Source organism: Indicator indicator, chromosome 29 (assembly GCF_027791375.1).
Source record: "Indicator indicator isolate 239-I01 chromosome 29, UM_Iind_1.1, whole genome shotgun sequence".
In the NCBI taxonomy this organism is placed as follows: Eukaryota; Metazoa; Chordata; class Aves; order Piciformes; family Indicatoridae; genus Indicator; species Indicator indicator.
In genome coordinates this window covers 5,242,583-5,267,234 of record NC_072038.1, presented here as the reverse complement: position 1 = coordinate 5,267,234, position 24,652 = coordinate 5,242,583, and the positions used below count along the sequence as shown (strand labels likewise).

The window sequence follows — 24,652 nt, the reverse complement described above, 5'->3', positions numbered from 1 at the left end:
GCCTTCTGGTGCACACAGTCAGAGACCTGTGGTTTGCCCACCTTCCCTGGCACATGAGGAGCTGCCTGGCTGCCCACAAGCTCCCCACAGCGTGGAGGCACCAGGCAGGGTGCCCAGCAGTGGTTTCCCAGGTATGTCTCCTGCCTGTCTGGAAGCTCACACTCTCCCCAAGCACTTCCAGCCACCAGCATCCTTTCCAAGTTCCTCCTCCTTGTCATCGCCAACTCTCACCTGTCATGGTAGGCTGGGTGGGGAAGAGGAGGGAAGGGATGGGAGGTGGCAGGGTTGGTATTGGCCAAGGCAGTGCCTCCCCCCACCCAGCCCACCTGAATTTCAAGCTGGTGCCGCTGGTGCTGACGCCTCCCTCCCCACCCCAGGGTGTCTGGCTTAGCACACCGAGCAGCTGTTGGTCTTGTTCATGGGAGGCCTCAGCGCCTGCTCCTTGGGCAACGTCTCCCTCCTCTTGCAGAGCGCTGGGCTGAGCCAGCTGGGCAGGTTGGCTTGCTGCAGCAGCTCCCTGAAGACCTCCAGGACGTTCTCATTGTCCTTGGCCGACGCCTCGACGAAGCGACTGTTCCAGTCCAGCTCCACCAGCAACAGAGCATCCTCAGCCGGCACCTGCCGCTCGCCGCCGCTCTCTGCCTTGTTGCCAACCACCACGATGGGAGGGAACTTGTCCTCCTTCACCTCCAGGATCTCCTCCCGCAGGCTCTTGACGCTCTCGAAGGACTCTGCGTCGTCTACAGCATAGACCAGGGCGAAGGCGTCGCTGTTCTGGATCGAGAGCTTCCTCATGGCTGGGAAGGAGTAGCTGCCACTGGTGTCGAGGATTTCCACCTTGACCGTGGCCCCGCTCACCTCATACTCCTTGCTGTGCAGCTCCTCCACTGTGCGCCGGTGCTTGGGCTCAAAGGTGTCCATCAGGAAGCGGCGGATGAGGGCGGTCTTGCCCACGCCGGCTGCACCCAAGAAGACCAGCCTTACGTGGTTCTTCTCTTTCGCCACTGGGGACATGGCTGGGCTCTCTGGCACAGGATGCTCCCTCGCTGCTGCTCACCCCCAACCGCTTCCCTGGCTGGCTGCAGTCCCACTGCTCGTCTGTGTGCCTGCACCACCTCAGTGCCACCACCGAGGGTTGGTGGCAACCTCTTTGCAAACTTCTGGCTGTTCCGTGGCGGCCGCTGCAGCTTCCCAAGACCACCTCATCTTTTTATCCTGGCTTCCCCCTGCCATGTGGCACCAGGCTGTCCAATCTCTGTGGGTTGAGGGTGCTGAGGGAGGGAGGGCACGGGGTGGGGAGGAGAGCAGGGTGCTTGGACCAATCCGCAGAGTGCAGTGCTGGATAGGCAGCGCAGCCCTGCAGAGCACTGCGCTGCGTTAGGCGTTGCGCCTGCACCGCTCACCGCCGCCTGCAGCTCCAGGCAGCCAGCAGCAGCACAGCCCTTGTGCTCCATGAGCTGTCCTGCCCTTGTCTCCTCCCTGGAGATTAACCTCTTCTTCTTGGATGGTCTTGCTGGCAGCACAGGAGATCACTGGGGATCCCCCACCCGTTAAATGGTTCGTGGCTGGACATGGCAAGGGCTGGCTGGTGTCACTTGCAGGGCAACAAAGCTGGTGAGGGGTCTGCAGCACAATCCTGTGAGGAGAGGCTGAGGGAGCTGGGGTTATTTAGCCTGGAGAAGAGGAGACTCAGGGGAGACCTTATTGCTGTCTACAGCTACCTGAAGGGAGGCTGTAAACAGTTGGGGGTTGGTCTCTTCTGCCAGACAACCAGCACCAGAACAAGAGGACACAGTCTCAAGCTGTGCAGGGGGAAGTTTAGGCTTGATCTTAGAAAGAAGTTCTTCACAGATGGAGAGATTGCCCTTTGGAGTGGCCTGCCCAGGGAGGTGGTAGGGTCAGCATCGCTGGAGGTGTTCAAGAAAGGACTGGATGAGGCACTCAGTGCCATGGTCTAGTTGATTAGTTAGGGTTGGGTGATCAGTTGGACTTGATGATCTTGGAGGTCTCTTTCAACCTGGTTGACTCTCTGTGATTCTGTGTGATTCTGTGATTCTGTTTCTTGCACTTTTCTGGGGCTGGGGTCCTGGTTGTGGTCGAGGTTGCTGCCAACCTGCCCATTTCTTCCGCGAGGAGGAAAATAAAACACAAAACCCACGTGCCATAACCTCCACGTTCAGCTGTCAGTTACTCTCTGATTTTATGAGATATTTAACCTGAGGGGAAAGTAGAAATCTCCCAGAGAACAATGCATGGTGATCTCCATGAGCAGATGCCAAGCAGCCGTGGGTAGGAATGCTGGCCGTGATCCAGCTACAGCAAAACAGTGACCCGGAACGGGTGAGTGATTTATTGGACAGAGAGGAGGGGGCGTGGGGGTGTGTGTGTGTGTGTTGGTCCTCAGCTCTGCAGGGATGGGCATCACCTCTGGAAGCAGCTTTGCTCATAGAGGTGCAAGTTGTCCCTTCTGGGTGTGTTTCCTCACAAGTCACCTTCACAATCCCATGCTGGAGATGTTTGAGAGGCTGCTTTGTGTGAAGTGCAAATGCAAAAGGAACTTGCTCGAAAGTTGCAGTGAGTTTTTTTATCCTAACCGTGTGCCTGGCTGGGATTTTTCACTAGCTCTCATGGTTTGAATGCAGTTGGGTTTCTTTCCATAGCATAATCCCAGTTCTAGTGAGACAAAGAAAGGTGCTGGAGATCAGAAGCTCTCCTGCCTGGGTGCTGCATTAGCTCCAAGCCTGTCTGCACAGCCCCAGTGATTTTTCACATCAGTTGTCTCCCTTTGGCTTTCACATCTCTGCTGCTATGGTTACCAAGAGCCTGCGAGGCTTTCAATCCCCCTCAGAGCAATGGAGGGAGGATTTCAGGGGTAATCTTGTTAAGAGATGAGCAATGAATATTTCCAAAGGCCCTTTGCATGAATATCTCCTTCCCATTAGCTTATGTCCACTGACAGCAGGGAAAGCAGAGCGGGGGTACTGGGAGGGAGGGAAGAAACCAGAGGAGGATGAACGTTGGTGACTTGTTTTCCACTGCAGCCCTTTGTGCCCACAAGGATGTGCCTCAATACTGTGTTCCTCAAGGAGGGCTTGGCCAGACAGCCAAAAAATTATATAATTTAATATATATAATTAAAGCCTCTGTTTCCTCCAGGGAAAGGCTCTTTGTGGGCACTCAGAGATGGGGACACTCGTGGCTGAGTCCTAGAGAAAAGCCTCACAGCTCATCAGCTATGCATTGGACTATGGGGACCAGTTCAAGGCTGCACCTCAAATACTGGGTTCAGTTTTGGGGCCCCTCACTCCCAAGAAGTGCTGGAATGTGTCCAGAGAAGGGCAATGAAGCTGGTGAAGGGTTTGGAGAACAGAGCTGGTGAGGAGTGTCTGAGGGAACTGGGGTTGTTCAGCCTGGAGAAAAGAAGGTTGAGGAGAGACCTTCTGGCTCTCTACAACTCCCTGAAAGGAGGTTGGAGCCAGGTAGGGGTTGGTGTCTTCTCCCAGGGAACAAGTGATAATACAAGAGAAAACAGCCTCAAGTTGAACTGGGGGAGCTTCAGGTGGACAGGAGGAAAAATGTCTTTCCTGAAAACATTGTCAAGCCCTGGAACAGGCTGCCCAGGGCAGTGGTGGAGTCCCCATCCCTGGAGGGGTTTCAAAGCCGTGTAGATGTGGTGCTGAGGGACATGGCTTAGTGGTGACCTGGCAGTGCTGGCTTAGTGGTTGGATTTGATGATCTTAAAGCCCTTTACCAACCAAAATGATTCCATGATTCTCTTGGCTCTTGGCTTCAGCAGGGCTGCAGGACCATCCAGGATCTGGCCCCTGTGGAATTTGGTAATTCAGGTGGAATGTTGGATCCTGCACCCAGGGAACTGGGGCGTGGTGGGGGCATAGCCTCTGCCAGCTCTGAGCCAGAGCAAGCACCCATGGGAGAGGGGAGCCTGATGCCCTGAGGAGGGAGACAGTGACGTGGGGCAAGGAAGAAGGGAGGGAGAACAGACCTGAGCTGCTGGAAGGGAGGAGTGCAGGCAACAGGAGGAAGGACAAAGGGAGAACAAGCAGTGATGGGCAGGAGCTGGGATGGGGCATGAGCAAGGTGGGGGCAGGTGAAGCCCCACACTCATAGGCAGGTCTGGAGCAAGGGGTGCTTGGAGACGTGTCACAAGAGGGTCTTTGATCATCCTCACCTGAAGCCAATACTCTGCAAGTGGGACACCTTGGAGGAGGTGAGGGGTGCTCCCCAAGGCCCCAGCTGGGGCACAGGCAGAGCAAGGGAGCTGGGCTTCATACACCAGCCAGCCCCTGCCTGCAGGCAGTCCCCATGGGCAGGGCAGCTTCAGCAGTCAGGAGAGGCCAGTTTGGGGCAGAACACTGGAAAATGGCATTTACACCACTGCTTCCCACCACGTTCTGGTGGGGCAGAGCTGGAGAGCTGCAGCAGATGCTGGGACCAGGGGAGAGACAAGGAGATTACAGCCCAGGATGTGTTGTGGGACACTGGTACCTCTTCCCTTCCTGAGCCAGCCCAGGAGGGACAAGGCTGCTCTACTGGAGGGATGTGAGCTGTGCCCTCCCAAATAAAGGTCTTGATAGTCTGCTGCAGGTTTTGCAGCACCTTCTACAGACATTAGTTTTTGTGTCATGAGCAAGTTTGGTGCCTTAAGGTGTTTGTGCAAGGGGCAGCCCAAAGGAGCCTGTGAACCCTCCCCACCAGCCAAGTGCTCCTCAGCTCTGGTGCTGGCCAGGGCTCTGCTGCAGCACTGAGACGTGCTTCAGGAAGACACTTTGCAAACCTCAGGAACAGGCTGTGCTGTGTCTGGCTGTCTTCATGCAGCTCAGTGCTCAGCTGTCACGGTTCAGAGGGGGCAGTGGCTGCCGAGGAAGCCAGGGGCAGTGTTCTCCAGCATGATACTGGAGCTGGCAGTGCCAGGCACTGCTCCAGTCCTGGACATGGTGCCCCAGTAACCTGCCCAGTGAGCAGCTCAGCACCATGGTCACAGCAGGGTGAAGTCCTTTCCTGGCTGCCAGGAGCTCTGTGCATTGCCTATTGCCCACATACCCATGAGCCTGGGCCAGCTGCTGGCAGCTGATACCTCACTGACCCCTGCCATGGGGTGCCTGGTGTCCCAGCACTCCACAACAGGATACAGAGGCAGGGAAGGCAGCCTGAGTCCACAGGATGCTTCCAACCCACACCACCCACATGTGCCTCTGCCTCCTGTTCCTGCCCATGGTTAAATTCATGGTGTACATGAGAGCAGCTGCATTTCAGCAGGGCTTGCTGGAGCTCCAGCTGAGAAGGTGGGAAGGAGATGGTCAGGAACAAGAAATCCCAACGAGACCATCTGCAGTGTCCCAAGCTCTGCCCATCGCTGCAGGCAGCAGCTGGGCAACAACCTCACTGGATGAGGCAACACTTCTGGCAACAGCCGGATGGGGCTGAAGCATCGCTTCTCCCGGCTGGAAGGAGCCCTGGATGGGAGGCCAGGGAAAACTGGGAGAGGGGAGGGAGGGGCTGGCAGTGAGTGTCTTGTCTGCTGCTGCCATCAGAGGTCAGTGGGACAGGTCCTGACCCTGCCATGGGGACACTCAGCCGCACTGGAGAGGGTTAAAGCTGCCTCTGCCGGAGATTAAATTCAAATGGCCTTTGATTTAGCGACAGGTGAGAGGAGAAACCTGAACCTGCAGCTTCCCCCCGGGGCGCAGGGGATCGCAGAGCCCTGATGCATAGATGGCTCGGCCGTAGGTGCGGCTCCAGCCACCTGTCTGGAACAGCCTGTCACCCACGTCTCCTGTCACCCACGTCTCCTGTCACCCACGTCTCCTGTCACCCACGCTTCCTGTCCCTGCTGCCGGTGGGGCAATCCCGGGGGCCGTATCACCCTGGGGTCTGTGTCACCCCGGCGTCCATATCACCCTGGGGTCTGTGTCACCCTGGGGTCCATGTCACCCCGGGGGTTGTGTCACCCCGGGGGTCTGTGTCACTCTGGGGGTCGTGTCACCCCGGGGATTGTGTCACCCTGGGGTCTGTGTCACTCTGGGGGTCGTGTCACCCCGGGGGTCTGTGTCACCCTGGGGTCTGTGTCACTCTGGGGGTCATGTCACCCCGGGTGGTCTGTGTCACTCTGGGGGTCTGTGTCACCCCGGGGATTGTGTCACCCCGGGGTCCATGTCACCCGAGCAGGGAGAGCCTGCACTCGGCCCCTTTTCAGGGGGCCCATGGCACTGACTGGCCCTGGAGAGGGCCACACCAAGCCCAGGTCCTGCCCCGCTGCCTGGAGACCCCCAGAGAGGTTGATGGTTGCCAGGTGGCAGAAGGCAGGATTTGGTGGCAAGAGGTGAAGGCTGGGGTTTGCCTACATCCCTGGAGCAGGCATCAGTGGGGCAAGGGGAGAAGAATGGGGTTGGATCTGAAGTTCTCTGGTGCTGGTGGAGCAAGGGAGTGCAGGAGATCCCAGCTGGCATCAATGACCACTTGGCAGGGGGGACTGAGAGCATCCTCGTGGCATGTCCTGGTTAAGGCAATGGGACCTCCCCAAGGATGGGGCTGGTCCAGCCCACAGCCAGGCTCATGGAATCCAGTGTGACTTGTGCAGGTGCCAAGGAGGGTGCTGAGTCCTGGTGCCAGCCACAAGGCTGGGAGAGGGCAAAGGGAAGCTGACACTGGTACAGGTGCTCCCCAGCTCAGCCCGTCTCCAGCTGACCAACCTCTTCCAAACCAAAGAGGTCACCTCAGGTTTGAAAAGCCATCTTGTCCCAAAGCCCCTTCCTGGTGCAGCCCCTGTGCTCCCTGCTGAGGAGCAGGAGGGACCCAGTCAGCACCAGCAGCGCAGGGGGGTGGGCAGGAGCCCACGAACAGCCTGTACTAGACAGCCCAGGTAATGAAATCCAGTCTGCCTGTAAACAAATGTCCTGCTGAGGACTAAAGGGATTTAGCCCAGCTGTTCTCGGGCTTGGAGCAGCTTCTGTAGCATCTCTTATCTTGCCCTGGCCAGGATTGTTAGCTGGAGCAAAGAGCTCACCTCTCTCTGGGTCACCGACACCGTTCCCCCTCGGGTGACACACTCTGCAGCAATGCCCCTGGGTCATCAGGAGGTGAAATGGTTGATGCTGGGGTCTCAGATAGGTGTCTCTGCCACCTTGAGGTGCTGTGTGGGAGCAGGGCTCCAGCCTACCCCTTCCCATGGCAGGCTGAAGGGTCCCTGTGCTGGGCTGTGCCCAGCTTTGCCCACTGTGGTGGCATCAAGGAGGGAAGCCCAGCCCCACACATGCTGGACACAGGCATATGGCTTCATATCAGCACTGATCCACTCTCAGGGCAGTAAAGCTGGCAGCTGGTTAGCTGCTGGGATACTACAAGGTACACTGAGCAGATGGTTTCCCCCAGGTGGGGCTGAGCTTCCTCCATGTGGGGCTCAACCTTGACCCTCCTCCGTGTGGGGCTGAGCCTTGAACCTTCTCCATGGGGCCTGAGCCTCCTCCACTTGGGGCTGAACCTTGAACCCCCTCCAGATGAGGCTCCTCCATGCAAGGCTGCATGGGTGGGTAGGCTGTGGACAGGGAGGATGCTGTGACCATCCCCATGCACATTCCTTCCATTCACCCTTGGCCACTGTACATGACTCAGTGTGGGCAGCAGTGGGAGGCTCCCAGCAGTATGGCTGATACTGCTGCTGGCATGAAATCCCCAAATCAAGGCTGGTCTTGCTCCCCTGGCCTCAAGGCGCAGGTGGGGTGCAGGGAGAGGATCTGGGAGCAGGTAGGGGGGTGGCAGAAATGGGACACAGATGTTGCCACACCTGTGGGGCTGAATGTGAAAGAGGGGTGAAAAGAAATAGTAGAAAGTGTGACAGCAGAGTCACAGTCAACCAGAGCAGGAGCTGGCTGCTGTGAGCTGGGGGCTACCTGGCCATATGCTTCCAGATGAGTGATACATGGTCCTAGCATGCAGGGAAAGCTATTTTCAGGAGGAAAATGGCAAAAATAGTTAAGAACATGCCTGAAATACAGTGTAGGGTCCTGTCATTGTCCAAGAAAGTTCAGTGTGAGGAGAGGAGCTACTCTGGAGCTCCATGAAAGCCTCACAGCCTCCCAGGGGTGAGTGAAGGGCTTTGGGGAGCTGGGAGTGGAGATGTGGCTTCTCATGGCAGTGTCAGAAGGCAGCTGGGGTTGTCAGCAGTTCCACAGCACTAGCACCAGGTCAGGTGCAGCAGGATCTCAGTCTGGCAGGAGATGCTCAAGACCCCAGACTCAGGAGATGGGAGCTCAGAGGGGTGGTTTCATGGGCACCCCACCAGCTTGCTAGGGAGCCAGACCAAAGCCCTTGGCTGCCTTCACCATCCGGAGCTTGTGAGGAGGCAGCAGCTCCTCTCTGCCAGGCTGTCACCGAGGCTGCTGGGGACTCCGCAGCCACTGTCACGTCTCTCCTCAGCTCCCGAGCTCCTGTCCCCGAGCAGCGTCGGCAGCCCAGCCTCTCCTGACCCGTGTCTTAATGCGCCCAGCACTCCTCAGCATGCCCTGGTGCAAAGGCAGGAGGACGTGCTGCTCTCGTCCTGAAAACCAACCACTTGGGGTTTTTTTTCAGAGTGCCTGAAAATGTCACATTGTAAACATCCCCCAGCGCCGCCGATGCCGCGGGAGGCTGCTGCCGCTGCCCGGGAGGGCACATTCTCTGTTGCTACTGCCCAGGAGGGCACATTCCCTGTTGCCACTGCCCGGGAGGGCACATTCCCTGTTGCCACTGCCCAGGAGGGCACATTCCTTGCTCACTCTGTGCCTTTGACTCCTTGGGCTTTCCTGCTGTGCTCCCTCTAGCCCTTCCCCAGTGACCCTCTTGTACTTAACTGGTGAAATAAACCTTTAGATCATGGCAAAAGTGACCTCAGTGTCATCCCACATCTGAGCTGGCTTTAGCTGTAGCCATGTTTACACTCACACTGCTCACAGAATCACAGCCTGGTGGTGTTGGAAGGGACCTCTGGATATCGTCTGGTCCAACCTCCCCTGCTAAAGCAGGGTCAGCCAGAGCAGGTTGCCCAGGACCACACCATCCAGGCAGGTTTAATTAATGCTCTTTTCCTTCCCTAACATTTCCCAGGGGTGCAGGATGCTGACAGCAGTTGTCCAGGTGGGGCAACTGAGGCAGAGGAACACACAGGCTTGTCCCAGGCCACTGCCAGGCTTGTCATGGGGACAAGGACTAAGAAGGAATTTCTAAAACACAAGTGCATGCTCCTTCCTTTGCAGGGCATGTGCAAAGGATGGACCTATCAGAAAGAAAGGCAGAGGGGAAAAATGAGTGAGCTTTTCATTCCTTTTACAAGAGAACCTGATGCTCTCTTTGAGTGTGCCAGGGCAGCATGGGCTGCATGTCCCCTGTCCTGAGCTGGGGGACTGGTGATGCACAGCAGGATCTCCTTGGCTTGCAACCTTCAGCTGCTGAGTCTCAGCATTTTAGGGGCAATAGTTTCCAACTGGAGAGGAGCAGATTTAGATTGGGTGTTAGGAACAAGTTCTGCACCATGAGGGTGGTGGAACACTGGAACAGGTTGCCCAGGAAGGTGGTTGGGGACCCATCTCTGGAGATACTCAAGGTGAGGCTCGACAAGGCTCTGGGCAACCTGATCTAGTGGAGGATATCCCTGCTGACTGCAGAAGGTGTTGGATTTTGGGGGTCTCTTCCAACCCAAACCATTCTATGCTTCTATGATTTTGAGCTGGCTTCCCCCAAAACCTTGCCTCCTGCCCCTTTTGGGTTCAGAGGAGGAAACCTCAGCCTGCTCCCCACACAGTCTCTGCTCCCCAGCTGCCCTCTCACCAGCATCACCGTAAGAGGTCCTGACAGCACTGCTGGAGCAGCCACTGTCTGGGCTCAGACTGCTCCGGGGGCTGCAGCCCAGCCGCAGCCTGTCAGGAGCTGTCACTTTAACCCCTGTTTGCTGTCGGTGGCTATCAGCAGCAGCCAGCCCCGCTCAGCCCAGAGGCACCACCCCTCACAGCTCCTGCCTGCCCAGCTCAGTGTTGATCCCCAATCTTCTAGGGTTCTTCTTGAGCTCTCTTGGCTTCCCTGAGCTGTTCTGGTTTCAAAGGAAGGAAAGTGGTGGTGCTGAGCTGGGAAATGGCACCTTCCCCTCCCTGCCTGGACTCTGCTGCGGCAGGACTCTGCCCTGCCCCAAAGGATGACTCTTGCTGTGTCTCTGGTTTGCAGAACCCCTTGACCACCTGCAAACCAGCTGCCAACAAGAGAAGGCCTCTCTCGAGGTGGTTAACAGGGTGGCTGCAGCCCTGTGTGAGCAGAGGTATTGGGGACTGTCCCCAACTGCCAGCTAAGCCAGGAGGAGTGATGCTCTGGGACTAAAAGACCCAAAAGCACGTTTGCAGGAGGGGAGTGGGGGGCAGGGGACATTGCACGAGCCGACCTGGGGGTCTGGTGGGCAAAGGGGGGCCTCAGGGCTCCTGTCCCCACAGAGCTGGAAGGCACAGCTGTGAGCCATGGCATCTCCTCGCATCAGAGCTGCTCCTGAATGCCTGAGTAGAGCTCTGTGGCTCTTTGTTGTGTTTGAAGATGGAGACTTCACTTCCATCACCTCCTGGGGCATCAGCATGAAGCAGAGATGAGCTGGCAGCAGTAAGATACCCCCACATAGCTGCTCCCTGCTCAAAATCAGGTCTCATTTCTATCAAGGTCAGTGTAACTCCAGTAGCACCAGGAGGGGAAGGGATGCTGATAGAGCACCAGGACTTAAGGACCTCTTCATATCTCCCAAACAGGACCACACTCTCCCCGTGGGTCAGGCAGGACCTCCTGCAGCAACCCACTGCCTTCATTCTCCTTGTGCACTGACCTGTGTGTGCCTGCTCCTGGGTTCCTTTGCTCTCCCTTCCAGGAAGGTCCAAAACAATTGTCTGTGTTTAACCAGAGCTGATGGATGTGGCTTGATGTTGTGCTGATGTTGGCCAAGTTCCTTCTCATTTCACAGCAGGAACGTGGGAAGGCAAAAAGTCCCAGCCTTCAGTCCATGGCTCTGGCTGAGGGCTGCAGGCCAGGGGGTGCTGCCAGAAACCTCTGCAAGGGGAAGAGAAGAGAGACTTTTCCCAGGTAAACTGAGTCAAGGAAGCACTGCTGTGTTCCCTGAGCAACTTCTTTAAAGGTGAAGATAAAAATGCCAAGCTGCAAGTTGCCATCTGGGTGAGAGCAGAGACCTGTCCATGGGTGCAGTCTGCTCCTCTTCATGGGGCTACTCAACCTCTATGAGGTCTTCTCCAGCCTGAGGTCCAGCAGGGCTGTGGACACTGAGAGGAGAGCACCAAAACATCTCTGAGGTGCTCCCAACACCAGGCACAGCTGTGTAGGACTGCACAGAGGTGTCCTGCAAACACACTTTGTCCTCCTGAGGAGCTGCTCACTGGTACCTCAGTGCTCAAACCTGTCTGATTTGCACCATGGCCACTGACAGGCTGAATTAATCTGTGAAATTAATTATTCACCAACCCCCAGCACTTCCCTGCCCTGCAGCAAGCTGCAGAGGGGTCCTAAGCCTGGGGAGGCTGCAGCAGAGCAGGACCAGGGGCACTTTGCAGGTGGTGACACTGCTGGGCTCTGCAGCATCTCTCCTTCAGTGCTCAACAATGCACCAGCCTTTGCCACTACCAGAGGACCAAAGGTCTGGAAGGGAGCTCTTGACCTACACTTTAGAACTTTTAAATAGTGAGACTGGGACCAGTCCTGCCTGAGCACAGGGAGAGGGATTTTTGGCTCAGAGGTAAGAGACAAGTGTTTATTTAACCAGCTCCAGGCATCACTCCTGGTGGTGGGAGCAGAGGGACAATTTACTGGTGGTATCATCTGTCCCACCAGGGCAGCACCAGATTGCTCCCCTCAGACTGATTCACACCCAGCCAGCTCTGGTGAGGAAACCTCTGAGAGCCAAATGCTGGGCAGGAGGGGCTGCAGCTGCAGGCACCCCACACTGGTGAAGCCTTCTCCTGGGACAGGCTGGGGGGAAGGAGCCCTGTGAGCACATCAGCCTGCAGCTGCTGCAGGCAGAAACCTCCTGAGATGCCATTTCCAAAAGCCATGCTGGCTCTGCCAGCCCTGCCTGCCCACTGCAAGGGGAGCAGCAGCCCAGCTGACCCCTGGAGCCCCCCCATTTCCCAGGGTGATGTGCCAAGACTCAGTAGGACCCAGGAGGTGGGCAGGCAGCATCCACCACACTGAGCAGAGCTCTAACAGCCTGAATCTTGCCTTTGGACTCAGGAGCACCTCTCAGTGACTGTGAGTCTTTCAGGACAGCTCATGGCATGTCCCCACCACCTCATCCACCTCCATGGCCATCCCTGCCCCCATCAGATTCACACCAAACGACCAGCTCAGCCCAGCCCAGCGCACACTTGCTTATTAGAGAAGCCCCATCCAGACTGAGCCCTTCCTTCAAGGATGCTGTTTCTTGTCACTCTGTCACGTCCATGAGATGCTAAGGCAGTGCCATGAAGCAGAAATGACACATTCTGGCAGCTGACATCTCCAGGAAGAGTTTAGCATGAAGACAAAACCACCCTGTGGTGAGTCAACGCTCCCGAGCCGCCGGCCTGCAGAGCCCAGGATGCTGCTGATTGCCAAGCAGGGCAAAACAAAGGGGAGGGTTTGTCCTGGATCCTGTGATGGGCACCAGCAGTGCGAGGTGACCTGGCACAGCCAGATGTTGTTTGGCATTGCTCTGTCCCTGCTGCCTCATGGACTGGCTTTGCTGCTGCCCTGTCACCCTGCGGAGGGCACAGTGCGTGTGCCCCGGTGCCAGCAGGGCATGGCTGTGTGGAGAGCCCTGCACAGGGGCTGACATCTGCTCCTACCCTCAGGTGGACTCAGAGAAAAAGGCCTTCCAGGGCTGGGTTTGCCCTGTGAAGGAGGGGAGTGCTGTTTGCACACTCAGGGCACACCCAGTGCAAAGTGTCTGCAATGTGCAGGCAAAGCCATGGTGCCAGTGCAGAGCAAAGCACAGAATGGGTTGGGTTGGAAGGGAGCTTAAAGACCATCCAGTTCCAACCCCTCTGCCATGGGCAGGGACACCTTCCACTAGACCACATGGCTCAAGATCCCACCCAACCTGTCCTTGAACAGGGAGGGGGCAGCCACAACCTCCCTGAGCAGCCTGTTCCAGTGTCTCACCACCCTCACTGGAAAGAATTTCTTCCTAATCTCCAGTCTCAATCTGCCCTCCTCAAGCTTCAATCTGTTCTGCCCTATCCTGTCACACCAAGTCCATGTAAAAAGTGCCCCCCCCCCCCCCCTCCCCCCCCAGCTTTCTTGTAGCTCCCTTCAGCTCCTGGAAGGCTGCTCTGAGGTCTTCCCAAAGCTCTTCTCTTCTCCAGGCTGAACAGCCCCAGCTCTTGCAGTCTTAAGGGCAGGGCAAAGCTTGCTGCTGAGAATGTGCTGCAGGGAAGCCCTCCTGCAAACTTCTAGTTGCTACCTACTCCATCCTGGCTTGTTTAAATCCCACTACTTCTCTTTTTTTTTTTTTTTTTTTTTTTTTTTTTTCCCCGTAAATTCATTTTTCTATGGGGAGGGAGGATACAGGCACTTTGTAAAGCTCATGCCTGAAGACATAGCTTCTGTGCTCTCTCATCCAGCACAGCTAAGGTCCTGGAGAGGACTTGCTCTGCCCAGGGTAGGGTGCAGAGGGTGCTTAACTGTGTGAGCCCCTGGGAGCCTGCAGGCATTGGTGTAACACTGGCACAGGAGATGCCATCCCTGGAACCATTCCAGGTCAGGTTATAGAATCACAGAATCAGTCAGGGTTGGAAGGGACCACAAGGATCATCTAGTTCCAACCCCCCTGCCCTGGGCAGGACACCTCACACTCGGTTCTCTGGCTCTGAGCAATCTGCTCTAGTTGATGTCCCTCTCAGTGCAGGGATGGGGGGGGGGGGGTTGGACTAGATGACCTTGGAAGCTCCTTCCAACCCAACCCAGTCTGTGATTCTATGACTGAGAAACCTCCTTGCCAAGAGGGGCTGCAGGAGGTCAGGAAGAGCACTCACACTGTCAGGGGGCTTCAATTTGCCACCGAGCTCCCCTGCTGCAGCCTGGCTCTTGTTCAGCTTCAGTGTCCTTTTGCCCTCAGCCAGACAATACTTCCAGGGCCAAAAACACAGGTTTTTGGCAGCAGTTCCCATGGAGTTACAATCTGCAGACAGCTGAAATTTATGACTTTGCCCTCCCTGAGCCAGGAGACTGAAACTCATGGGATGAAGGCAGCAGCTCTGCTCTTTGCTCTGCCCTCACTGGCTGGGTTTGAGCTCTCCAGGTCCCTCCTTGCAAGCAGCTCTCCCTGAGTCTCCCCTCTCTGGAGCACTGACTCCAACTGCATCTCCCCTCTGCTGCAGGGGCTCTCAGGGGCCACCAGCATGGCAGGAGTTGTCAACATGTGACGTCAGTGGCCTGACTCAGAGCCCTGAGGTCCTTCCTGCTCCATCCCCATCCATCCCTGCCTGCCCCAGGATCTCCATGCTCTCCTGGCTTTGCTGGAGGAGGTTGGTATTTGTGTGCCAGATGTCCCTCTAGGTCCCCACAGCCTTTCTTTTCATCCCCAGTGAACTCCTTGAATTGATTTCTTATCCCAGTGGTTCCTGCCCAGGGGTGGGTGAGGGCTGCTGTTCAGGCTGGGCTGGAGGGGAGTGGATGCCTGCATCTCCTGGCTGATCTCCATGGAGGGCTCTGGGGCAGCTGTGGGCACCACCAGGTCCCCAACATGTCACAAAGCCCCAGCAGCTTTCCAAGAGCCCAGTGCTGCACAGTATCCACTGACCTACATCATGCCCACTCCCCCAGCCCCTCACTAATTAACCTCTGTCCTCTTCCTCCTTGAGCCCCATGTTGGGTCCTGTGCCAGAAGGACCAGGACATCACAGCACCCTGTCCCCAGCCCTGCTGGGCCCCCAGCCTGGCAGCAGAGCCCTGCTCCACCAGCAGGGAGGGGTCCAGCACCACTGACACTCTTTCAGGTCCCAGATCTGACTCTCACCCATGAGCACTTCCCCAGCACCCTGGGAGGGGTCCAGCACCACTGACACTCTTTCAGGTCCCAGATCTGACTCTCACCCATGAGCACTTCCCCAGCACCCTGGGAGGGGTCCAGCACCACTGACACTCTTTCAGGTCCCACAGATCTGACTCTCACCCATGGGCACTTCCCCAGCACCCTGGGAGGGGTCCAGCACCACTGACACTCTTTCAGGACCCAGATCTGACTCTCACCCATGGGCACTTCTCTGCCCCCAGCCCCCAGCGAGGCTGACCTCAGAGGGTGAAGCAATGCAGACGTGGAGGCACTGCAGCCTCTGAGCCTCCACAGGTTTGTTCTTCTCTTTTGGGAGGCAAAGCCTCAGCACTGCCAGTGGCACACACTGGTTGGTGTCACTGACCCAGGACTGCCAGGGCAAGGGCCTGGAGGTGTGAGTGCTGAGTGTCCTGCTGTGGGAGGTCCTTCAGGACAGCCACCAGGGTGCCAGGCTGGTGCCAGGCTGGGTTGTCTCCTTTCACATCACTTCTTCCCAAGGTCACACTGGTCCTGGTGTGGGACAGGTCTGTGTGCTGCCCACTGCTCTCACTGGGTGCCAGCCTCAGGCCCACCACTTGGTCTGTGCCTGGGCTTGGGGTTGCTCTGGTGCCAGCCTCCTGCTGCTCTGCACCAGTCCTGAGCAGCAGCATCAGCCACCACTTGACATCCCAGGTAGAGAAGAAGGCCACTGCTGAGCACTGCAGAGCTCCCCTTGTCCCAGGGGATGGGATTTGCCTTTCCTCCTGCTTCTCAGTTCCTTAAAGTTCCTCCCTGCAGCACTTAGGACTCAGGAGAGAGCCATTAGGGGCTCCCTCCTCTCTGCTATGCAGCAGAGCAGCAAATATCTTCAAAGTGAATTGCTCAGCATCACTGAGGGCTCTGCACAGACCCTCAGGAGCCCCGAGGAGCTCTGCCAGACCCTCAGGAGCCCCGAGGAGCTCTGCACAGACCCTCAGCATCACAGAGGAGCTCTGCCAGACCCTCAGGAGCCCCGAGGAGCTCTGCCAGACCCTCAGCATCACTGAGGAGCTCTGCCAGACCCTCAGCATCACAGAGGAGCTCTGCACAGACCCTCAGGAGCCCCGAGGAGCTCTGCCAGACCCTCAGCATCACTGAGGAGCTCTGCCAGACCCTCAGCATCACAGAGGAGCTCTGCCCAGACCCTCAGCATCACTGAGGAGCTCTGCCCAGACCCTCAGGAGCCCCAAGGAGCTCTGCCCAGACCCTCAGCATCACTGAGGAGCTCTGCCCAGACCCTCAGCATCACTGAGGAGCTCTGCACAGACCCTCAGGAGCCTCGAGGAGCTCTGCCCAGACCCTCAGCATCACTGAGGAGCTCTGCACAGACCCTCAGGAGCCCCAAGGAGCTCTGCCCAGACCCTCAGCATCACTGAGGAGCTCTGCACAGACCCTCAGCATCACAGAGGAGCTCTGCACAGACCCTCAGCATCACTGAGGAGCTCTGCACAGACCCTCAGCAGCCTCGAGGAGCTCTGCATGCCCCAGACCCTCAGCTCCAGGGAGGAGGAGGATGGTGCCAAGTGGAGCTGGAGCTCCTGGCTGCCCTCAGAGGCTGAGGGTCCTGTGGGGTGCCAAGGGGTTGTGAAGGGTAGTGGGATGGGCTGGCAGCTCTGCTCCACTGCCCACAGGGTTGTCCTACCCAGGGCAGCTCTGCTCCACTGCTGGTGGCAATGCTGGGCTGCTGTAGGGGTACTGTGGGGTGCTGATGGAGGGGGGGAGGGCTGGAGGGGTTTGGTGACCCTCCCTGTGGTTATTGGCAGTGGGGTGATGTCTCTGCCAGAGCCACCAGCTTGTCCCCACTCCAGCCCTCCCTGAGCAGAGCCCACATGAGCTTTTTTCTGCTTTTTTTTCTTGTGAAATTCTTGTGAAGGACAAATGAAGACTCGTGTCTGTGGCTGCCCAGAGCTGGCTCAGGGCATCAATGTTGTCATGCCAGTGTGTCCTATTTCATCTTCTGAAAGGAAGGGGGGGGGGGAAGAAGGGGGCTCACAGGCAGCTCCTCAACAAGATTGCTGCAGAGGGGCTGATCAGACCAGCTGATGGAGAGCTGGGCCCTTCCCTGGCTGAGGAAAACAAGGATTTGCTAGGGAAAACCATGTGGAGAAGGCTGCCCCACAGGGACACCACCAGCAGCTGGCTCCTCTCTAGGGCCACAGGTGCCCCAAGAGCTTTCACAGAATCACAGAATCAACCAGGTCAGAAGAGACCTCCAAGATCATCCAGTCCAACCTACAACTGTCTTGTCCAGCAAGAAAAACATCTTCTGGCTGCTTTGCTTGGGTCTGGTGTGGGTGGTGGTGAGTGCTGTGGTTCTGCAAAGCCACCACCTCCAGCTGTGTAGGCTGCATGCAGGGTGCTGAGCCCAGGGGAGCAGCATGGCTCAGGCTGGTGGCCAAGCAGCATCACCACAGCCCAGTCTAGGAACTTGTCCCCGTGGGTCCCTGCCCCCCTGGCAGCCCTCCCCCCCAGGCCTGCACCAGTTTGCTGCTGGCTTTGGCTGTGCAGCAGGGCAGGGGCTGCTCGATGTGGCCATGGTGTGCATCAGCTCAGCCATGCTCTGCTGGAACAAGCTGTGATGGGAGAAGCTTTCTGGGGGCTGTTATGAAACAGATCCCTCAGCAACTGGTGAGGGATGTCAGGGAAACCTGCTGGAGCAAGAGTTCAGCACATTTCCAGCAGCACGTGCCCTGCACCACGGCAAATGAGCTCTGTGGCTCCAGCCCGGCCACCCAAGAGCAGCCAGCACAGTCTGGCCTCTTCAGGTGGCCCAGGAGAATGGCCAAAGCTTCCTGAGGGCATGCCCCGACCTGCCCATCACTCCCCAGGGCCAGCACCTGGCAGTGCTGGGACCAGCTGTGGGGACAGGAGCAAGTCCTGCTCTCTCTGCTCTGGCAAACACGCTTTGGACTTGGTGCAGAGCAGCAGGAGGCTGGCACCAGAGCAGCCCAAAGCCCAGGCACAGACCAAGTGGTGGGCCTGAGGCTGGCACCCAGTGAGAGCAGTGGGCAGCACACAGACCTGTCCCACACCAGGACCAGTGTGACCTTGGGAAGAAGTGATGTGAAAGGAGACAACCCAGCCTGGCACCAGCCTGGCACCCTGGTGGCTGTCCTGAAGGTCCTCCCACAGCAGGACACTCAGCACTCACACCTCCAGGCCCTTGGAGGCAACACCTTCTACTAATGCAACTAATTATGTGAAGATGAAAACAGCTGAGGAAACACTTGCTTTGTCATCCCTTCAAGGTGGGGTTTTTGAGGGGGAGAACTTGCATGCAGAAGCTGGTGAGGAGCAGTGTGGCTGCACAGGTGTGTCAGTGTGAGCTGAAATTCCCCCCCACCAACAATAACCAGGCTAGCCCAGTCTGGAAGCAAATGAAGGCTGTATTTACAAGCAGAGTCTAAAATCTGTGATGAAATGCAATGAATATGTACAAATATACAAAATTCACAACATTTACAAATAGATACAATCAACAGAAAAGCACAACAGATCTCCCTTTGCTTCCCCCCAAGGGGACCCTCCCAAAGGGGCCTCTCTCTCTCCCAGGAGCTTCCCCCCAGACCCCCCTGGACAGAGAAGCAGAGTTAGTTAAGCAGAAAGTTGTTAACTTAGCTGCCAAGGTCAGTGTGTTATCTTCAGCCAGAAGAGAAGAAGAAACAGCAACCAGACAGCCCAGCAACTGCCCCCACTGCCGAACGCAGAATGTGCAGAGTGCCTACTTTGTTTTGGGTAATAGTTCTTAAACATTTCTATCTATCCAATGGAAGTGTTTAGAACAATCAGCATTTTGCTTTCTTACACCCAATAGTGACTTATTTACATTCTTTCACTTTCTCTGTTCTGAACTTTGCAAGGAAAAAATTAAAAAGACAGTTTCAAACCATCACAACAGGTCAGTCACAGCCTTGTCTTCAGAAGAGCAGGACTGAAACCTGGTACCACACTGTGTGGGAACATCCCCACGTCCCTGTTCAGCTTGGGACCAGTGATGGGCACAGAAAAGATGGCCCTGGAGAGTCTGTGATAGCTCCTGCCAGGGACTGTGCTCCCTACCCAGACTCTGCTCCCTGCCCAGCTCCTATCTGTGGGACCTGAAGCAGTGCCCACACCTGCAGTCCCACGGGGCAGGAAGGGGACACAGTTTTACTACAAACACACTGTGGTGGCCCTTGCTGATACCTGCCCTGGGTCCCTTTGTGGTACTCTTGTGAGAAGCAGTGCTGTATTTTCACTTCCCATCTTTTCCCTGTGCTCTTCCTCCTCTTTCCAGCTCCCTTTCCCTGGTGGAGTCCTGCACATAATTAAACTTCACTGTTTGGTTCCAGTCTGTTGCAGTTTCTGGGTGACATCTTCCCAGGGTCATAGCAATCAGCAGAATATTTTTCCACTTCTCCAGGGTTTCTCCTGGCAGCTCCTCAAGGGTTTTCTCCAGTGTGGAGACAGTGTCTCAGTGTCTTGCTCCTGTGACATGCTGACTGGTTTGGAGGAGCCCTGCTAGCAGCAGAGCAGAACAAGGCAGGCTGGTGCTTGGAGGACACTTCAGCATCTCCTCATCGTGGGATGGGTGGTTTGGGGCTTGGGTCCCTAGGGCACAGGGTGAAGATGTGGCCACAGGAAGAGGATGCTGGTGATGACCCTGCCCTGCTGCTGCCTGCAAAACGCTTCCTCTTCTCTGCACACCTGCCTTCTTTCCAGCTCCCAGTATGGACCAGTTTGGCCTTGGGGTGCTGGAGGGGAAGCAGAGTGGGAATGGACCGGGACAGCCGGCGCTGGGTGCCCGTGGCTGTGCGTGAGCTGCTGGCACCATCTAGTGGGGCTTCTGCCAGGGACTGGCTCTGCTGCAGCTGCCTAGGTCCTGTGCCCTGGCCCCGGGCACAGCAGCACAGCCCCAGAGCCCCAAGCCCCCCCTGTGTGCTGCCCCACTCCTGGGGTTCTCCCCCAGACGATGCTTCCAGGGATGGGGCATCCAGAGCTTCTCTGGGCAACCTGTGCCAGCATCTCCCCATCCTCCTCCTAGGGAAGAAATTCTCCCTCATAGCTAATCTAAATTTCCTCTCTTTTAGTTTAAAACTGTTACCCCTCACCCTACCACTGCACTGCCTCATGAAGGGTCCCTCTCCAGCTCTCTATAACCTCCTTGAAGCAAAACAAGCAGCCAGAAAAATCCTGACCTTCTGTTTCCCAGTGCCCAAGCTCCTTACAACAGCATGAGCTGGGGAAATAAAGATCTCCCCCTTCCCCCCTTTAAAGGTCAGGGAGATGGCAAATTTATCTTTCTTTTAGAGTTTGACCTGTGCTGGATGTTAATGACTTTGGAAAGGCAGCCAAAACTCTTCAGGCTTTGGATTTTTTTTTTTTCCTCTCCTGGAGGCATTAAGCAGCCCCCAGCCTGAGAAGCAGCTCACACCTTCCAACAAAGCTGCCAGCACTCTGCAGCCCCTGAGGAGCTTGGAGCAAAGAGCCAGGGTGCAAGGGGGGTACCAGGCTGGCCCCAGCACACCTTGGGTACCTATAGCTCAGCACTGACAGGGAGCTGAGGGCTCATCCTGCACCAGCTGTGTGCTGGCAGGGCTTGCAGAAGGCTTTCTTCCTTCATCATTTTATCTTCTCTGCCTGCACCAGCACCAGAATTGACCACCCCTGCAAAGAGGTGGGAAGGGCAAAGTGGCTGCTCCCACAGGGAATGCCTGTGCTGATCACAGAATCATAGAGTCCTTTTGGTGGGAAAAGACCTCATCAAATCCACCTGCCAACCCATGGATCCAGCTGCCAGCCACCACGGCCACTAAACCCTGTCCCCAAGTGCCATGGCCACACAGTTCTTGAACACCTCCAGGCATGGTGACTCCACCACCTCCCTGGGCAGCCTGTGCCAATCCCTGACCACTCTTGCTGCAAAGAAATTTTTCCTAATCTCCAACCTAACCCTCCCCTGGCACAATCTCAGGCCTGTCATCCTGTCATCTGATGCTAGGAAGAAGAGACCAACTCCCACCTCACTCCAACTCTTTTCAGGCAATTGTAGAGAGCAATGAGGTCTCCTCTCAGCTTCCCCTTCTCCAGACTAAACCACCCCAGTTCCCTCAGCTGCTCCTCATCGGACCTGTTCTCTAGACCCTTCACCAGCTTTCAGGAAGGACACAGTGGGAGACTTTGAAATGGCAGTTCAGGGCCCTTCACCTTGGCTGACTGGGAACTTCAGGACCCTTCACCCTGGACTCCTTGCCAAGGTCTATTTTCAAACGAGAAAGGACACCAAGGACTCCTAGGCTGGAGCAGAGGGAGCCCTTGGCTCTGTGGGGAGCAGGGAGGGCTGGCAGGAGGGGCAGGTGGAAAATAAGGGCAGGTGAAAATCTCTTCCAGGAATTTTGCTTTATCTCCAAAAAAAAAAAAAAAAAAAAAAAAAAAAAAAAAAAAATCCACTAAACCCCCACACCCCAAGCCCCACATTCAGGGTTCAGCCAAACCCCTCTGCCAAGGGGAGCAACCCTCACCCACCTTGCCAGCACCTGCTCAGCTGAGCTAAGGGCTGAGGCTCTCAGTTTCATTGCCATGTCAGGAGGGGAGCACTGACAAGACAAAGCAACTTTCCCTCTGTCTCCCTGGGCACAGCACAGCTCACAGCCAGAGCCTCCTTCTTGCACCATGCCTTGTCAAGGGCTTTTGTATTTACTAACACCCAGAGCAGCAGTGAGCCTGGGCCATGATAATTATGGGCTGGCATAAAAAAATATTGGCCACATGTTAAAACTTGAAGTAGGTCAGGCAGCCATCTGGTCTTGCTGACAGATCTCCATGGCTGTAGTTAAAGAGTCTCCTTTTAGGAACTTCACAGCTTGGATTAAAAAAAAAAAAAAATCAGAAAGACCAACTGTAAAGGGATGCTGTGAAGGGATGCTTCAGCCACTGCTCCAGCTCCAGGGGTTAGAAAAACCACAGCCTGACATTCACTGGCTCCTGCTTTAAAAATAGCTCAAAAGCTTTGGTTGCTTCTATTAATAAAAAAACCCACAATACCTGAATTCCTTAAATGTGATTGTCTCAACCTCCCATCCAAGCAGGTGTCACTGGTGGGGACAGCCGCAGAGCTCATCTCCTGCAGGCTCACCCCTGGGTATGGGCAGTATTGACCCCGAGTTTGGGCAATTCTTGAATGAGAGAAAATATTGTACCTGTAGTGTTAAATTTCAGTTAAATCCACCCTCCCCCCTACAACCTCACAGCAGCTGCAGCCACTGGACTCAGACACAGAGCAGTGCAGCTAAACGTTCACCTTCAAGCAGCCAAGTCTCTCCTGAAGCCCACCAAGCATCCTGGGGAGCAGAGCAGCTCTCACCCAGCACCACAGCAAGGCCAGGCCCCCTCAGCTCCATGTGACGGGGAAGAGCAGGATTTAGGGGCAGTTCTCTGGCTCAGCTCCCTGTGCCAGCACCACAAGCACTCCAGTTTTCCCAGGACAGGCTGTGCTTTGGCCAGGGATACAGTCAGTCCTTTATTCTGGACTGGCGGAAAAAGAAAAGTTACTGCACTTGCCACTGGTGACAACATTCCAGCCTGCACAGGGGCAAAGAGACATCCACCTGTACCCTCCCTGTGCCCTCTGGATAACACACATCCCATGCTGCACAAGGGGCATTGCTGCCATCAGCTGAACTGCTCAGCTTGGAGCTCCCTTTCAAACTGCCACAAGAGTGTGAAGCCATCACAGAAGCCATCAAAGCAGCCATTTTCTTTCTAGGGATACCCGAAGCCTTTCCAGCACAGTATTTTGTTCCTTTTGTGCATTCCCAGACCATTAAAAACCTGGATACAGGTTCTGTGGGGAAGAGAGAGAGATTCTGTTATATGGCAGTGATGTGCCCAGCAGAGGCTGACTTCCTTCTAACCCCCACATTTCCTCACACCATTTATATCTGCTCAGGTTTCTGCTCCCCCCAAGCTGCTCTGCTTCTCCACAGTGGCAGAGAGCTGAAGAATCACAGAATTGTTTTGGTGGGAAAAGACCTCTAGGGTCATTGAGTCCAACCATCAACCTACCACCACCATGGCCACTAAACTCTTGTCTCCTTGTGCCATGGCCACACAGTTCTTGAACACCTCCAGGCATGGTGACTCCACCAACTACCTGGGCAGCCTGTGCCAATCCCTGACCACTCTTGCAGCAAAGAAATTTTTCCTAATCTCCAACCTAACCCTCTCCTGGCACAATCTCAGGCCATTTCCTCTCATCCTATCACCTGATACTAGAGAGACCAACCCCCACCTCATTCCATCCTCTTTTCAGGGAGCTGTAGAGAGCAATGAGGTCTCCCCTCAGCCTCTTCTTCTCCAGACTAAACCACCCCAGTTCCCTCAGCTGCTCCTCATCAGACCTGTTCTCCAGACCCTTCACCAACTTTCAGGAAGGACACAGTGGGAGACTTTGAAATGGCAGTTCAAGACCCTCCACCTCCCATGTCCCCCCATAAAGCACTGCCCTTGAGCTGCTCTGGCAGAGTTGAATTCAGCAGAGAAAATAACCTGGAAGCTTTACATCAGGTGAAGAAAATAAAGAGAATGACCCATTTCTTCTTTTTTTTTTTTTTATTTCCAAACAGTTCACATTTATTGATAACAATAAAAAAATCTTTTAAAGACTGTCTGTATTTTAATTACCCAGAATGAGGTATTATGTATACAAAACATTTACAGAATTTGATATGCAGGTCATGAGTGCAGACAGGGAAGTGCAGAAGGATGCTGCTAACAGGAGAGAAGCCAACAGAAGAGTCATTGGCTGAGAGGAGGAAGAGGAGCAATGATATCACACAAAGAAAGAGCAGGGTATGGGAAATCAATTAGTGACTGCAGTGATCAAGTCATATTGCCACAGCACTTGGCTTAGAGGAGGATTAGTTATTGTTTCTCTGGCATTTTATCTCCCCAGCTGTTTGTGCTGTCGTGTGCTTTGAGCTCGGAAAGAGCAGGAAAACCCCCAAAGTGCCACTTTTGAGCCAGCTCAAGTGAAAAATAAAATATAGATCTTCAGATCTGAAAAGTGACTGCAACTCAAAAAAAGGTCTAGAAAGGCCAGACATCTCTGGACAGAGGTGGAGTGTTGAACTGAAGCAGTTTCTTTACAGCTGTCAGCAAAATCGCCATCTGAGAGAGAAGGAGAGAGAAAAAGGGCACCACTTCAACCCTTGCAGCCTGGCAGGTGGGAAGTGGCACTTGCAAAGAGCCAGGAGTGTCACTAAGTCAGCCTTGCTGTGCCCCCTGCCACACTAACTCCCCTCTGCCTGGCAGCACTGGCTCCTGCACATCAAGCATCAACCCAAGCAAGCTGGGCTCCTCCTGGCAGAGAGCTCCCGAGCAGCCCGAGAGCCATAGTGTATGCAGACTCCCTGACACCAAAGCCAGTGGCCTGACTCACACAACAGCACACTCTGGCAGCCTAAGGGACAGCCTGAGCTCCACCTTCCACTTTCAAGTCCAAAAAAAGACAAAACAGAGCAGTTTGGTTCAGTTTCAGGAGACTGGCCTCTCAGCAGCTTCTAACTCTGTCACTAAATTTGTCAGCTCTGGTCTGCA

At 55.6% G+C, this 24,652-nt stretch overlaps 1 protein-coding gene across 1 annotated transcript; it reads right to left on the bottom strand.

The window, feature by feature from the left end:
- Positions 1-387: 387 nt before the first annotated feature.
- Positions 388-1,014, bottom strand: LOC128976663 (GTP-binding protein Rhes-like). Its single transcript, XM_054393981.1, has one exon. The coding sequence runs from the start codon at positions 1,012-1,014 to the stop codon at positions 388-390; it is 627 nt and encodes a 208-aa protein (XP_054249956.1).
- Between the last annotated feature and the right edge of the window lie 23,638 nt (positions 1,015-24,652).

Excerpts from the sequence above, each read along its gene's own strand:
- LOC128976663 (XM_054393981.1), bottom strand. The coding sequence starts at position 1,014 with ATGTCCCCAGTGGCGAAAGAGAAGAACCACGTAAGGCTGGTCTTCTTG.